The sequence below is a fragment of the Atractosteus spatula genome, chromosome 3, assembly GCF_055471065.1.
Source record: "Atractosteus spatula isolate fAtrSpa1 chromosome 3, fAtrSpa1.hap1, whole genome shotgun sequence".
NCBI classification, from domain to species: Eukaryota; Metazoa; Chordata; class Actinopteri; order Semionotiformes; family Lepisosteidae; genus Atractosteus; species Atractosteus spatula.
Genome location: NC_142708.1, coordinates 35983683 through 35998740, shown reverse-complemented (window position 1 = coordinate 35998740; position 15058 = coordinate 35983683). Strand labels below are relative to the sequence as shown.

At 35.5% G+C, this 15058-nt stretch overlaps 1 protein-coding gene across 2 annotated transcripts in view; it reads left to right on the top strand.

Moving 5' to 3' along the window:
• LOC148837763 (ADP-ribosylation factor-like protein 15) overlaps positions 1–15058 on the top strand; it is a 220316-nt gene that overhangs the window by 103428 nt on the left and 101830 nt on the right. For both annotated transcript variants that reach the window (XM_088911295.1, XM_088911294.1), the window contains exon 4: positions 12584–12792. In XM_088911295.1, coding sequence (XP_088767421.1) covers positions 12584–12792 — 209 coding nt within the window. The remainder of the gene's footprint in view (positions 1–12583; positions 12793–15058) is intronic.

Sequence of the window (15058 nt, the reverse complement as noted above, 5' to 3'; positions counted from 1 at the left end):
GGCCCTTAACCCCAACTGCTCCAGGGGCGCCGTACAATGGCAGACCCTGCGCTCTGACCCCAGTCTCTCTCCCTGTCTGTGTGTCTCATGGAGAGCAAGCTGGGGTATGCGAAAAGATAATTCCTAATGCAAGAAATTGTAAAGGGTTAATAAAGTGATATTATTATTATTATTATTATTATTATTATTTATATGTGGATAACTATGCATAGAGAAAAGGGAATGACATGATGACTGTAGGTTATACATTGTGTTATAAAATAATGTAATGTTATATGTATTAAGCATTAGCCATTCTAAATAAAAGGTTAGATTTCCTGGTTTCATTAGACATAGCTCTCGTTTAAAAAATTTCTAACACTTGCAGCTGTAGATCTTTGAAACCCAAAGATCTTCAGAAACAGGTTATCTGAAAATATTTAACTTTTATCTTTTTCTTTTTTAACCATAGAATTTGAATAATTACTGCCACAATGTGGTTTGTATTACTGAAGAATAATAATTGTACTGTGGCTTGGTAAGCTGATTATGTTTTGTTGTGTAGTTGTTCCTCTTTGTATAAAAACAATAGAAAAAAAAATTGTTTGTAATTTGTTCTTAGGCCGAAAGCAATGGGAGCATGAATCCAGCCTGATGTGATTTAAAGCTCCACATCCAATGGAAATTTATAGGGAATGTTACTTTAACATTCCTTTTTACTGAATCAGCATTCTTTTTGGGGGGTTTAAAGATAATACCGAGCTTTTTAGTGTCATTATCCAATCAGAAAAAAGATTTTGACTAACAGGACTGCTGGAAACATATGTTCAGAGTTAAAAATTTGATTTTTTTTTTAAAAGGGATGTCTGTTTTAGTAAGCAGCTACAGTATATCCAGGATTGCCAAAACAGCATTGCACAATTGGCTAAGCACCACCAGGGCTTGGTAAGTTTGAGTTGACCAACATAGTCTTACAAGGCAGCATGACAATGACTCTTAAGCCTTGACAGTTGGGAGTGTTTTAATGTTAGCAGTAAGAGATGGATCTGTCCTTATCTGTCCTGGCTTTGAAGAGCACATTTAATGTTGTCTTTATCTTTCCCATTTGGGTACAAGAAGTAAACTAAAGCTGACTGAAAATTGGAATCTTTTTGTGAGAAATTGTTAATATACTGTAGGTGTCTTCTTTTGCAGAGTGGTAACTGTGGTTCATTAAAACTACAGTACCTGCATCTATCCATCATACCACCATTCAAAACTAAGAAAAAATACTGTGTATTGCATTTCTAAGAAAAGCCCTGAGTGGTTATGCAAAACAAACAGAAATAAATAATTTGATATAAATATTTTCACTTCTGATTTGGTACCACAATGGTGGTGTTGTGTGAAAGTGAATATTTTAAATTTTATTTAAAAAAAAGTTATATCCTTTGAAATCTAAAGATGAGTTTGATTCATAATTGCAGAACAATTTTATTGTTTTTAAATTCAGATACAAAACAGGAAGGCAAAATAAGGGTTTGGTTTTTTCAATGCTAGTGAACTTGTGTCATGCTTGTTGCTGTTGGTGGAGATACGTTTTTATGAGAAACGAGAGGCAAGGAGAGCTAGTATTTACACAGTAGCTGTCCACACTTACACTAAACTGTCTTTCTGTGATAGTTACTGTGGTTATTAACTTGACAAGGGTCTTGTACTTCCTAGGGGCAATTATCTACCACGCCTCAGGTGGTTCAAGTGACTTTAGTCATGCTCAGGAGTGCTCAGGAACTCTGCCATACTGCAATGTCTCCACTGCTCTTCCAGGAGAAAAGCAGAGTTTTTTTTTTTTATTTGTCAAATAAAACCAAGTCCAGGCAGACACTGGCACAAAATTACATGTCTATATAGGTGTAGCTGATGTACAGTGTAAATACTAGCTCACCCCACCACACACCTGTGGCCATGAGCATGACACTTTAATCCTAACTGTAACAACACTTCTGGTCATTTTTGGCCTTCCCTAAAAAAGGTTGTTGATTTTCATTATACATTAGTTAATATGAAATATGCTAATGAAAAGAATGCTCAGCACATTAACTTAATTCCGCTCCTGTCTAAATCTCCAAAGCCATTAGAGGCAACAGGCCTAAGAATTCTCATTAGTGTAGGAAAATTCTGCAATACCTAATCCAATATCAGAGTTTATAACAGTTTTGAAATTTTTATAAATATGCACATTTACACCTTTTTTAAAAAATCTATAAGCTATGGAGTACTGCAGATAATTCTGCATTCTGTCTGGCAAACAAAGTGGGTACTGTTTATGAGAATGTCATACTGTCTGGATAAGAAAATCTCTGAGGAATTGTTGCTAAGAAAATAATGAAAGAATTTCATGTGAAGATAGTGTCATTGTCCCCCCTGCCTACCCTTCACCTTCCAAAAAATCAATTTATAAGTAAAGGCTGCAGCTTTGTCAGTTCCTAATGTGCTCACTGCGAAGACTGCAGTGACTGGTCTGTTTTTTGTTAAATTCACTTCAAAGAAGATTGCTTTGACTACAGTTCAACAATAAAAGTTAAACTTGGATTAGCAGCATGTTTGCATTTAGTTGAAGGTGCGGTTCTCAGAAACTAAAATGGGGGTCATTTTAGGAGAAATAAAAAATGGAATACAACATTTTTCTCTCTGTGTGTAATGCTTTAATTTACACAAACACTCACACGTCTGTAAGCACAAAAACTCCACAGACTTTTCATTGCCAGGCTTTATTGTAATAAACTATGATGGGTCAGTTTTGTTTTTGTGTAGATTCAGTGAATTCGCCTTCAGACTCCTGTTTTTGGCAGGCTGAATGACAGATCAGCTGGGAAAATTTTAAGTTAAGAATATATACCTAACAAGAGAAAGAAGTTCCTAATAAAGAGTTCCCTGAATGAAATTATGGTCAGACCCTTAATGTGACAGGAGGCTTTCTGTTTCCTCATTTCACCAGCCATTGGGACAGAGAACTTTGCAATAGCTCCTCTAGCATTTCACATGTGTATTGCACACTGGGCTCATTTTATCTCCATTAAAATGGTTGCTTAGACTCAAGAGAACAAACGTGCCCTTTAATGCAGTTTCATGTTCCCTGGTGTTCTGAGCATGCTGTTGAGTTAACTAACAAATTAATTGTTATTAATTTGATAGAAGGTCACTTCACGACATATGATCCATTCAGGCTTCTTTTTTACATTTTCTTTGTCTGTAAGACCAGTTACATAAAAGTAAAGCAGGAGAGCATCTGCTGTTGGGTGTTTTTAACAACCAGGTCAGCAGTGTGGAGTAGTGCTAGGGGCTCTGGAGTTAAAGTCCCAGGTGGGTACAGTGCTGCTCTAAATTCTTCCATTCACCCCAACTGGGTGAAATAATGAAAATACACATAACCCCTGCAAGTCACTGTGAGTAAAAGCTAGGTAAGATGCTAATTAATAGGTATTTAACACAGACCACGATGGTAATGTTCAATAGTAACATTTCTGCATTTTATGAGGCAAAAAGTGCACAGAGACAGTCCCCGTGATATGAAGGTCATTTTCAGTTTTTATTACAAATTAAATGCACGACTGTGGAATTGTGTAAGGGTAAAATTTGCATTTCAAGCAATATGATACATGATGTATAACATTAAAGGCTGAATTTAAGATTGTGATACCTACCATGCTTCGTGCTAATTGAGTCACTAGCCTTTAATTTTTTAAGTAAGTTATCACGATCAGACTTAAAATTGTTGTGGGAAATTCTTCATCAGAGGAGCAGGACACAGTCTTGTGCAGATTTTGTTTTATGGAGCTCAATAAGTCCAACAATGCGCACTGGGCCTGCCCCCTAAGAACAGACAAACTGCAAGGGTTTCCCAGCTTTTATATATAGTCAGAAGAGTGCTTGTCCTGTTCTTTGATATTTACAGTTATTACTTCTTGTCCTACTCTGTCTTGCTCTAGGTTCTGTCCTTTGATATGCAGCAGACATTAGTCTGCTTTATCCTGTTTGTGAGTGTTGTTCCAGTCTTTGCACAATGTGCTTAGGTGTTGCCATTGTGATGCTGGATAAGTGAGATACTGTACATGTCACATATATTCATATATATTCAGTCCCTCCTGTTAACCACCTGGCGATAGCCCTGGAAGGTTACCTATTACCCTCCATGTACACATCAGCAGAGCCCATCGACTCATTTGACCTGACGTTTTGGGTAATTTGCACTCCTCTTACAGCCTTAGCTATTCCCTATTGGAAGGACCTGAGCTTGGGAGTTTTAGATTTGATTTCCTGAACTCTATTGAAGAATTGGTAGTGTGGGTCACTCCTCTTCTCTGACTAGAAGGACCAATTAATATTTCATGAATAGAAATCTCACAGATTGGTAATGAATAATGATGCTAGTCACAGAAACTAGCACAGAGGCTCCTGATGTGGCAACTGCCCAGTGTCTCACCAATTGTGTCAAGAGCTATACACACCAATCATCACAGAGTCTGCCAGCTTCATCACTATTCTGTGCTCCAGACTGACTTTTAATTTCCTCTTCTTGAATGATTGCCCTGCCTGTTAATTACTGGACACTGCAGGCTAAACCACCTCTCCTAGTTCTCCATCTTCAGTCACTCCTCCAGGAGTAAATCCTTCTTAATAAATAAATTCTTCATATTAACTTGAGGTCGTTGGGGTGATGACTTGGTGGTCCACTAGGTCAAGTCCATCGCCAAACCCAAAAGGCCAGGTTTCTTTGTCAATCCAGTCCCTCCTGTTAGGAGTTGAACACACTTTCCCGGGCCTCAAGCAGATTAATTAGAGTTGTGTTTTACGACTGATAGGGTAACGGAAGCAGGGCCTTCACTCTTCGAGTGCTCAGATATCATAACACCTGTAATGAGATTATTTAGAAAGCAGCTGCTGTCTTTGGACTCTGAAAGGAATCCTGAGCATAGGCACGTAACCCACACAAATAGTGGGAGACGATATAGACTCAATGCACACAGCACCCCATTAATTGAACCCAAGGCTAAGCAGTATGAGGCACAAATGCTAATCACTGAGGTTATGCTGACCTCATATATTTCAACTTTGATTCAACTAAATTTATATAGCTAATTTTATACAAATTCTATCTGGCTCATTTATATATGTGAGTCATTTAGGTCTACCTGTACTCTGTTAGTATTTGTATTTATACATTTTAGATGCTCTTATATTTTCTGTTCACGTGAGTTGCTTCTTGATTTACTTTAATAAAGTCTCTAATGTCCGGCCAGTCCGGCTGGCTACACACACTCATATAGTCATCTTTTGAAACTCACAGCCACACACAGCTCATTCACCTACACACGCGCACACACATACACATGCCTGCACACAAATTCATAAAAAAAAAACACATACACATCTACGGTATTTTGCATTAAATTTGTTGGATTGTGTGTTGTATTTCATGAATATTTTAGTTATAATTTTGATTATTGTTTTAGCATACAGGCGGTATACTTTTTACCTTTACTTGTATCTATTTTAACAGCTGTGTAACTTTTAATGAACACAGCATCAATTATTCCATTTAGTTTCTTTTCAACAAGCAATGTTTGTTACTTCCAATCAGATTGCAATCCATTTTTATTACTTATCTTTTATTACTTATCGTACTTTTGAGCACATGTTCTCACCTCACCAGGGTTCTGTCCTCTCCACACATCATATTCTTCTCCATCATCGCTACCTCTCACAGCCCATCACTGCCTTTTTTTAACCCTGTTTTGTTAGCCACACAACCCCTTCTTTTAACTTTGCTTTTTTGTTGTTTGACTAGTTTTCTTGACTTAGCAGTGCTAAACAACATTCTTGTGAATTCCTTTTCCATGTTCTCATAATTTAACAACACTACTATTGCCAATCTGTTTTATTTCAATCGTAGTACACAATTTTTGTTTCCATGTTCCCTTTACCATCTTTTCTTTAGTCCTTATAATACTCCTCCTTCAGTGGTCTAGAACCGACCCTGTTTTATCTGGACTGCCGGTAGACTTACAAGTACCCTTGTGAAGCAGTCAATCAGTGAATATGAGTCTGGTGTTAGCATACAGGGCCAACTCCTCACTTAACATTCAGCAGTCACTGGTGATTAAATTGCTAGCACAACTGGTCTATACTATTCTATACTATATTATATTATTAATAATATAATCCTAATGATATTATTAACCTTAGCTTTCTTAGGGGTGCCCGCCCGGACTCAGAGGGAATCTTGCTGACACAATACTGACACAATACTGTCGCTCAGCTCACCTTGTTCCGTTTAGGGACTTTGCCTCGCCACAAGGAGAAAGCGCCAGGAATTGGAGACGTGCCCCGAGCTCAGAGGAACTTCGTCTTGTCTTGGTTTCGAAACCAACCTCAGAGGAACCGTGTCTTGTCTCGGTTTAGGGATTTTGCCCTGAATCTCACAGAGACGTGTCCTTACTCTTTTCCCTATTAACGATTCTTTATATTCTCCCTATGTTTCCGGTCCTTTCGTAACGACAACCTAATTGGGTGGTAACAAAAAATATACTCACTCTGTGTGCCGTCTGGGAATTACCGGAGACCTGGAGAATCCCTACACCAACTGTTGTGGGAAATTCTTCATCAGAAGAGCAGGAAATCAAATCTAAAACTCCCAAGCTCAGGTCCTTCCAATAGGGAATGGCTAAGGCTGTAAGAGGAGTGCAAATTACCCAAAACGTCAGGTCAAATGAGTCAATGGGTTCTGCTGATGTGTACGTGGAGGGTAATAGGTAACCTACCAGGGTATCGCCAGGTGGTTAACAGGAGGGATTGAAGTGGGACATGTATATATCTCACTTATCCAGCATCACAATGTCACCACTTAAGCACACTACTGGAAATAAAGAGAAATATGGGAATATAATGAAAATTAATAATCATAAAATTAAAATTGTCTTTTAGATTAGTATGTTTTTTGTAATAGTTGCCTAAGGTTGCCATTTATTAGTTGTCTTTAATGATATTATGTTAAACTGCTCAGGATCTTGAAAATAACTGTCTAGTAAGATGCAAATTCATAAGAAAAGGGTTTCAATAGAACTTCACAAACCTCAGCTTCAGCATTTGTTTTCTCTCCTTAACAAAGGTTTCCAAGCTGCTAAATGTGCACTAAAACCATTTTCTGCTTAAGGATATCTTAGTGTTCTTAAAGAAATGTTAATTCATACTTTTAGCCAAATCAGTTTGCTGGGTTGTCACCTACCATATACAAAATTTGAGCTGAGGAACTTGACAAGGTTTGGAGTGTCTGGGCTTTCTTCCTGTATCTCTTCTGTTGTCAGCATTATCTGTTTCACAACCTTACCCCCCTAGTTCTAAATACAGAACTGAGTAATGCATGAGGCTAGGCTTCAATCTGTCTATAGGAGTAGCTAAACTCCTTAACTAGCTCAACCTTTGATTTTTTTCTAGCCATGTGACATTTTCTTACCAAACTGTTCACTGTTTATTGAAAACTATATATTTTGCAGTCCACTAAATCTTCAGCATTGTCGTTGCAAAATTACTTGATTGCAAATAATATTTTGTCTCATTGTGCTACAGTATGTGTCTAATTGGCTCACTTAGAAGATTCAACTGACACTGTATTCACTTCTGTGCAGTGCCTCAGCCTGAGGTGGGCACAGACTGGAATTTATAGAAAATGTAGATAAGCCAAACTGATTTAATATGTAATGACACCCTTTATGATAGATAAGGTGATATGAACACAACCCTTCAAATGAACATCTCACAGTCTAGTGGACCTGTTGACAAAGACTAGACCATTGGTATAAGTATTAGAATTATATAATGCCCAGCTCTAAGATGCAAATGTTTAGTCTTCATCTTTCTATCTCCTTTTCTCTGTATGTCATGGTGTTCTTTATAATATGGTAGAGATCTATACATTTATCTCCTGTTTATGTCATTGAGCCTCAGAAGTCCCATGTGTTTGCAGGCTATGTGTTTATGGAGTGGCTATCTTGATGTCTGGATTTCATGGTGTAGATCAATTAAGAATATCTAGTAACATCAGTAGGATTAAGAGGTCCAATTCAGAATTAAATGATTTCTCCAGACCTGCTTTGTGCAGCTGTTTGGAAGATTAGCCTTTACTTTGAAGATGCTATGGAAACTGCTGGTGACTAGACTTTTATCAGTGTATGATTTAATGGATGTGGTATATATTCAGATTAATAAAACCAATTATAAAATTAGTCATATTTCATATTTCATATTTCATATTTCAGCCATGCCTAATTTAGATCAGTTAAGGAAAAAACATTTTTTTTTCATTAAAGCAACTACAGATTTGTAGATACAAGATTGTTGTAACTGTAGATACAGTACAATAAAGTACTGCAGATTTGTTTTATAGTTAAGAATATGTGATGTAGTATGCAATTATAGCTGGAATAGTCTGATATAATGGAGTGAAGAATGCAATACAGTATAAGACCAGGCTTGTAAATACAGTAAGTCATACGTTTTACTGTCTTACAGAACTAGTCTGTTCATGGGTCTGTTAAAGGCAGATGAGTAAAATCAAAGAATGATTTGAGAATGTTTTCAAGTGTGTTAACTGTTATGATTGGCAGTTATTAGGGCTCTTCCATCAAACTTTCATCTGTATTTTCTTTTGAACAGCGTATATAAAAGTTTTTTAAAGGACAGTGACCAAAAAGAAAAAAGGGTAAAATATTTTTGCAGAAACCTAATATATACATCAAGAAGAAAACATACTATGTGTACAGACATTAGTTTTGTTGCCATAATGACATGTCTCCCATATGCCTGGAAATTATTTTAGCAGAGGCTAAATTATTATGAAACCTACAACATAAAACCTACTGTAAGTTTTACATTTGAATGCTCAGTTTTGTTAGTGTGTGGTCTATTATTGTAAAAGAAAATAACTAAAATGAAAATAATATTGTATGCAAATAACTGCACACTATATTTGTCTAAGCCTTTTTCCTTGTTTCTTTATTAGTAACCAGTAGGTGGCACAAAGTAGCAGCAAAGAAATTTACATCGCAGGACAGAATATTTGTCATTTGCATATACTGTAATCAAACAGTTTTTACTTTTTTATTATTGGAGCAAAATCTCTGATAAAGGCCATTTTTTGTTTTTTTTTTAGTTGAAATAGAGGTATAAAGCAAAATTGGAATATTATCACTCAGGTATAAGCTATATTAAAGGTATTTTATTTTTACAGTATAACCGTGTTTTCTTACATTTATCTGTGAACAATGTATGCATTTCTAAGCACACCGGGTGACATTTAAACTGAATTAAACAGCAGATTTATAGAAAAAATACAACTTTTGTGTGCTATTAATCACAGTCTTATTTTCTGTTTAATTTCTTTTTTCATTTCAAATTTGAACATTTCTGAAAAAGAAAGACAAAAATAATTCATCCTCATCCTTAGTGTGTTGTTCTCTTGTTTGAATTACTGTACTTCCACTAACAAATTGTTTGCACTCACATCTTAATAAGCAAGCTGCTTAGTAAAACCCTATGTTCTCAATAGATATCCTTAGATATCCAGATCTTGGACAACACTATTATGTACAGTAACTATCAAAATTTATTCTACAGAAAAACTAAACATTTAGGTACTGTACAGTATTAATAGACATAGAGATTAGATGTGTTTTGGTCAAATCCAGGCCTATATGTTTGTTTTAACTATGGCAGAGTAACACTGCAAATGCAAGGATGAAAGGTAAAAAGAAATGAGACTGTATGGTCTCTGAATATCAGTACTTACACAAATGTACAGTATGTTTCCAGTTCACCTTTTGTGTAGATGTGTGAAGTGCTTTCTTTACTGTGTGTAACATTTTGATGTCTAAATTCAAGCAGCTATCAGGACTGTGTGATAAATCTTAAAATAACATTCACTTTATATAACCTTTAATGAATAAAATGCTCTAATATTAAAAAGGATATGATTTATTCCTATATGGTTTAAAATAAACCATTTGCTTTATCTTTTTATCTAAGAACCAGTGGATTCATGTTTCCCATGAGGGAAAAGGTTTGATGATTGCTCTTAACTTATAGTTTATTGCAACATAACATGGAATTGAATCATCTTTGCCTCTTTAATAGCCTCTGCTTATTTATAATGAAATCTAATCACTCTGCTGATGTGTAGAAGAGATCATAAAATACTTTTTAAACTGTAAACAACATGTCTTGCTGTTTGTCACTGTGGAAAAACAAGAGTGGGGGGGGGGGGTTCTTTCATATCAGATGGGGGCGCCTGATGGCAAGGTACTGTAATACATTTAATTAAAAGCTTTCTCAAATGAATTTTTGAATAAAGTCATATCTACACCATTTTCTGTAGGACTCTGATTCATGAAGCATTGAGACTTTACTGAGATTTAACACTGGGTTCAAAGAAGACAACACAGTCATTCAATTGGATTTTGAGGATCAACATAAACGGATCCTAAAATGATTCATAGATTTGTTTCAAATGGTTGTTTTCAGTGTGAAGTTTTTAATGAGTTTGCTTGCATACTGTAACAGCACAGTAATCTTTGCACTGTGCATATGCTTAAATCTAACAGTCGCAGGTAGTTCTAGCTCAGATGGGATAAGGAAGTACTGTAATAATAAAAGCTTCATAGATTAAATTAGAAATGAATAAAAATATTCCTAGAAAAAACTGAGTTACTTGCCAATGCGAGCAAGAGTTAAAGAGCTTGTAGTAAAATAAACGATTCTGATAATTGAATACATTTGAAAATTTGAAAATTAAATTAATCCATTCCTTAAGCCTGGACCTTGATTCATCTATTGAGTCCATTGGATCATGGAAGACCATGTACAGTAAATGAGAAAATGAGTCCCATCTGAAGTGAGGTTATTTAAAAATAAAATAAAAATACTAAACATCTCATAGAGTTGAAGTGCAAATAGACCCTTTAAAATTGGAGTTGAAAGGAAAATATTTTATCTTGGCATTTTTTAACTGCTGGAATTAAAAACGTGTAAAGATTAACATTGTAATGAGCGATACCATAGTATGGGGTTTACTACTAAGGCAAAGAAAACAAAAGCTATGTGAATTAAAACATTTTTAAAATTAGAATGTTTTAGAGAAATTCTCAGAAAACTCCTTTGTTTGCTCTAAATGGGCATTGGTCAATTTTACAGCTGATTCAGTTGAATATACATGTCTGTTATTGCACCCAGTTATAGAATACCTATAGATGAAGCTTGTGACACTGAAGGAAGATCCATTTGGTATTAGAAATAAAATACCATTCTTCACCAGGTAATGCATTTTAATCAAAGAATCTTCATTTACAGGGTAACTGTCGGAGGCAAATTGGAAGTAAGAAGGAAGTAGTGTTAAAAAGTGTACTGCATCTTGACTAAATTTAAGTTGCATAGCCCATTGCTCTGCAAGACATGGAATGGTTTGAAGCTAGCAGGGAGGACATTTAAAGGCTGGTTTATTTTATTCTGCAGAAAAAAGTTAGATGCAAAATGCAAAGAATTTGTGAGACCTGAAAGGTTGGTCAGTTTAGGTTATTAAATATGCAGAACCTTAGTGTGATGATTGTGACCTCTAGCTTCCATTTATTAATAGAATATTTAATAATATGAACACGAAGTTAAGTTTTGAATGAAATATGAGTGGCTTTAAAAGTTGACACTGCTAGACTGAAGATTGAAGATTGAAAAGAAACCTTTTAAGTGTGGGAACTGTCTGCAAATCACGCGAAGAGTCTTGTCCTAATTAGCACTCGTCCTAATACAGAAGCAGAATTGGATGTCCCATCCACATTGAATATTTTTATACAGTATATGAACCGACTACAGAAGTGAAACCACTCATGATTCCATCTCAGCAGTGATATGGTCATGAATGCCATACAGTATATGATCAGTTGTGAAAACATGAAGAATATGTGTTGGCCATTGGAAAAGCCTAAAAATGTACTGCAATGTTGAAGCACGCTTCATGTCATATAATGACACGACATATAATAGTCATGCAAAATAATTAACAGTAATGTGAGTTTCTTGTTTTTGATTACAAAAATTTGTTGAAAGTTGTAAGGTAGATTTTGTTGACCTTCAAAAGAAGCGCATAGAATTCCAAAGTAGCCTCATGTTGAAGCTCTATTATTATATAGATAGTTTTGCATTTTCTCGCACTTTAAAACATAATCATTTTTTAAATAAATTTAAAACAAATACAAACAAATTTAGTACAAACAAATAGGTTTTTGACGTACAAAAACAAATTCAGCCATGCAGTCCTATATAACCTCTAGCAGTTGTTTTTCAAAATGTTTATGGCAGGTTTCAACTTTTGTTTCTGTACTGTATCTCTGTGTAATTTTTGCATTTGTATTTATATTTAATAATTATTTTTTGGAGCAAGGACAGGTGCCTATATGTTGACTTTGGCTTCTACTGTATATCCATGGCTTTCCAACAATTAGCAAACCCAAATGAAAAATGTCTGTCTTGTATTAATCATGAGGTGATTAAAGAAATAACATGTCATGTTTTTTTTTTCTAGGTGCTGACAATATCAAGAAATACTGGAGTCGCTATTACCAGGGGTCACAGGGGGTTATATTTGTACTAGACAGCGCTTCTTCCGAAGAGGACCTAGAGATTGCCAGGAATGAACTGCACTCAGCCCTCCAGCACCCCCAACTCTGCACATTGCCGTTTTTAATACTGGCCAACCATCAGGACAAGCCAGCAGCTCGCTCTGTACAAGAGGTAAGTTTCCAAACCAAATATAGATATTAACAATTTCCGAACCCCATTTCTTTTTTTTACTTTCTCTTCAGTGAGGAATCACACAGTTTCAACTTTACAGTGTGAGCTACTGGAGATTGCCAGTCCAACTGTACACATTCTGAAGTGTTTGTGTGGAAAGAGTACAGGGGGATCATCCTCAGTTTTTATTATCATGAGATTGGTGTGATGTTCTTTGTCTTCTGCCTGCGTCACAGTATGTCATAGTTTATCCTAACACCACCTCTGCTGGGCTATATGAAAAGAAAATGAAATAAAAATAAACAAAATGTGACGTTAGTTTGAATAATGAAATGTTTCCACACATTGAAGAAATCCAGGAAGCAAGTGACTCAATCATTAAGGGAATAGAAAGTAAGTATCTTTTAGCTTCAAGAAAACAATAAATTCAAGCTTTCTTTTCTCCATTAAACATCTTTCCTGTAAAACTAAACTTTACACACCCATACTAGTTAGCAGAAGTGTTTTTCTTTTTTGAATCAAAGATATTGCAAGGATAGTAAAGAGAAATTAAGCATAGAAAGACCATTGTGGAAAGAAATCTGGAGCAGGTATAATGAATTGTACAGTAGGACAAATGTGTAGGATCTATGCACTTTGTTTTTCTTGACATTTAATCAAAACTAGACCTAATCTTCATACCGAAGTTTTTTTTGAGTAATATGATTCCATAGTCTCATTGTTTTTGAGTAGTTTCAATATTTAATCCCATTCATCATTTCTTCAACTTGACTTTGAATGTGGTATTCATATTAGTACTCCTGGGTTGTTCTATGAACCACTGTGTTAAATGTATTGAACAGTGTGGTTTAAAACTTTACAGAGGGCCTCCTCAATTTGCCAAGTGCCACAATAAATTACCTATTTAAACAAGTTTTGTGGACTTGCTTAACTTAGGTCTTAGTGTGAGTAGCTTCTTTCCTGGTGAACCAACTATATGATTTTTACTTATCTGCCTGTTATGTCTGTTGAAGCCAGAATATAACCAAGGTTGTTTTTTGTAATTGTACATAGAATGTATACATAGTATTTATCATGACTTTACCACTATTTTTGGTCCAGATGTTTTGTGTTTATGGTTAACATTAACAATGAGATCTCTTACTTTAGATGTACATATTCAACACCTTTGATGAACAGCAGATACTGGAAATTTTTCAATAGTGTTGTTATAATTAAGAGCACATCTTTATCCTTGGCACCTGGGTTTCTTTATTTATAAAAACATGTTTAAATAAAGCTGTCTGCTTCAGAGTTTTTTTTTTTCTTTTATTTGGAGGAAATAATGTCATCATGCACTAAGTTGGTGGAACGTTAAAGAAATAATTAGGTAGCACAGAACAAAGCTGTGGCTCACTTTGTTTACTCCCTGAATCGAGGATTGCTTGTTATTTCAGCAAATGCATTTTCTATTCAAATTATTATTTTTGCACAAGCAAAGACTTTCATGTTATTAGTTTATGATTCCCCGACATATCTTCCTATGTACTATAATTATCAGACATATTGCAATGAATAGACTGGGTGTTCACTCCTCGAGCAATTTCAGAAATGTATTACATGTCATACTTGAATGATTTCTTTTGTCACCAGGTTTCATTTGAAAGATGCATTTGAAAAATGTATGCAGTGCATACATGTGTTAATCTCAGAAATTAGGTGGCATCATTAGAAATTTGCCTTATTTGTCAGGCTTCTATTTTGTTTTTTTTAGGGGAAGTATATTAGATTTGCAGTGCTAGTGAGAACAAGAAAAATGGGCATTTGCAGTTGCCCTGTTTTTAAAATGTATTTTGCAACGCATATTCTCTAATCTGCATACAGTAAAATAGAACCTCCAGATTTTCAGTGTGTGTTGTGTAGACAGGGCCTCATATTAGCAGGATGGAGAATTGGTTTTGATGTTCAGACAGAAGAAACTGTCTGTGGTGCAGACAACAGATCCACTATTGTTTAGATTTGGACTGTAGAAGAGATCTGTCTGAAAGGTGATTTGGCTACATGATAATACAGTAGTTGAAGTAGCACGCACTTCTTGGGTGGTTAATTGCACTTGCTAATGCTTTCTCTCTCAGTACTCATGCGACATTTGGGCAAAAGCAACACATGCCTTCTCATTTATTTTTTGCTTCCGTAAATCACCGATTCGTGTGGCAATTACTGTAGAAACTGGTGCCGAGGACATGGTATACTGTTGCTGAAGTAAAGCAGGAAGCTACTGTTCTCT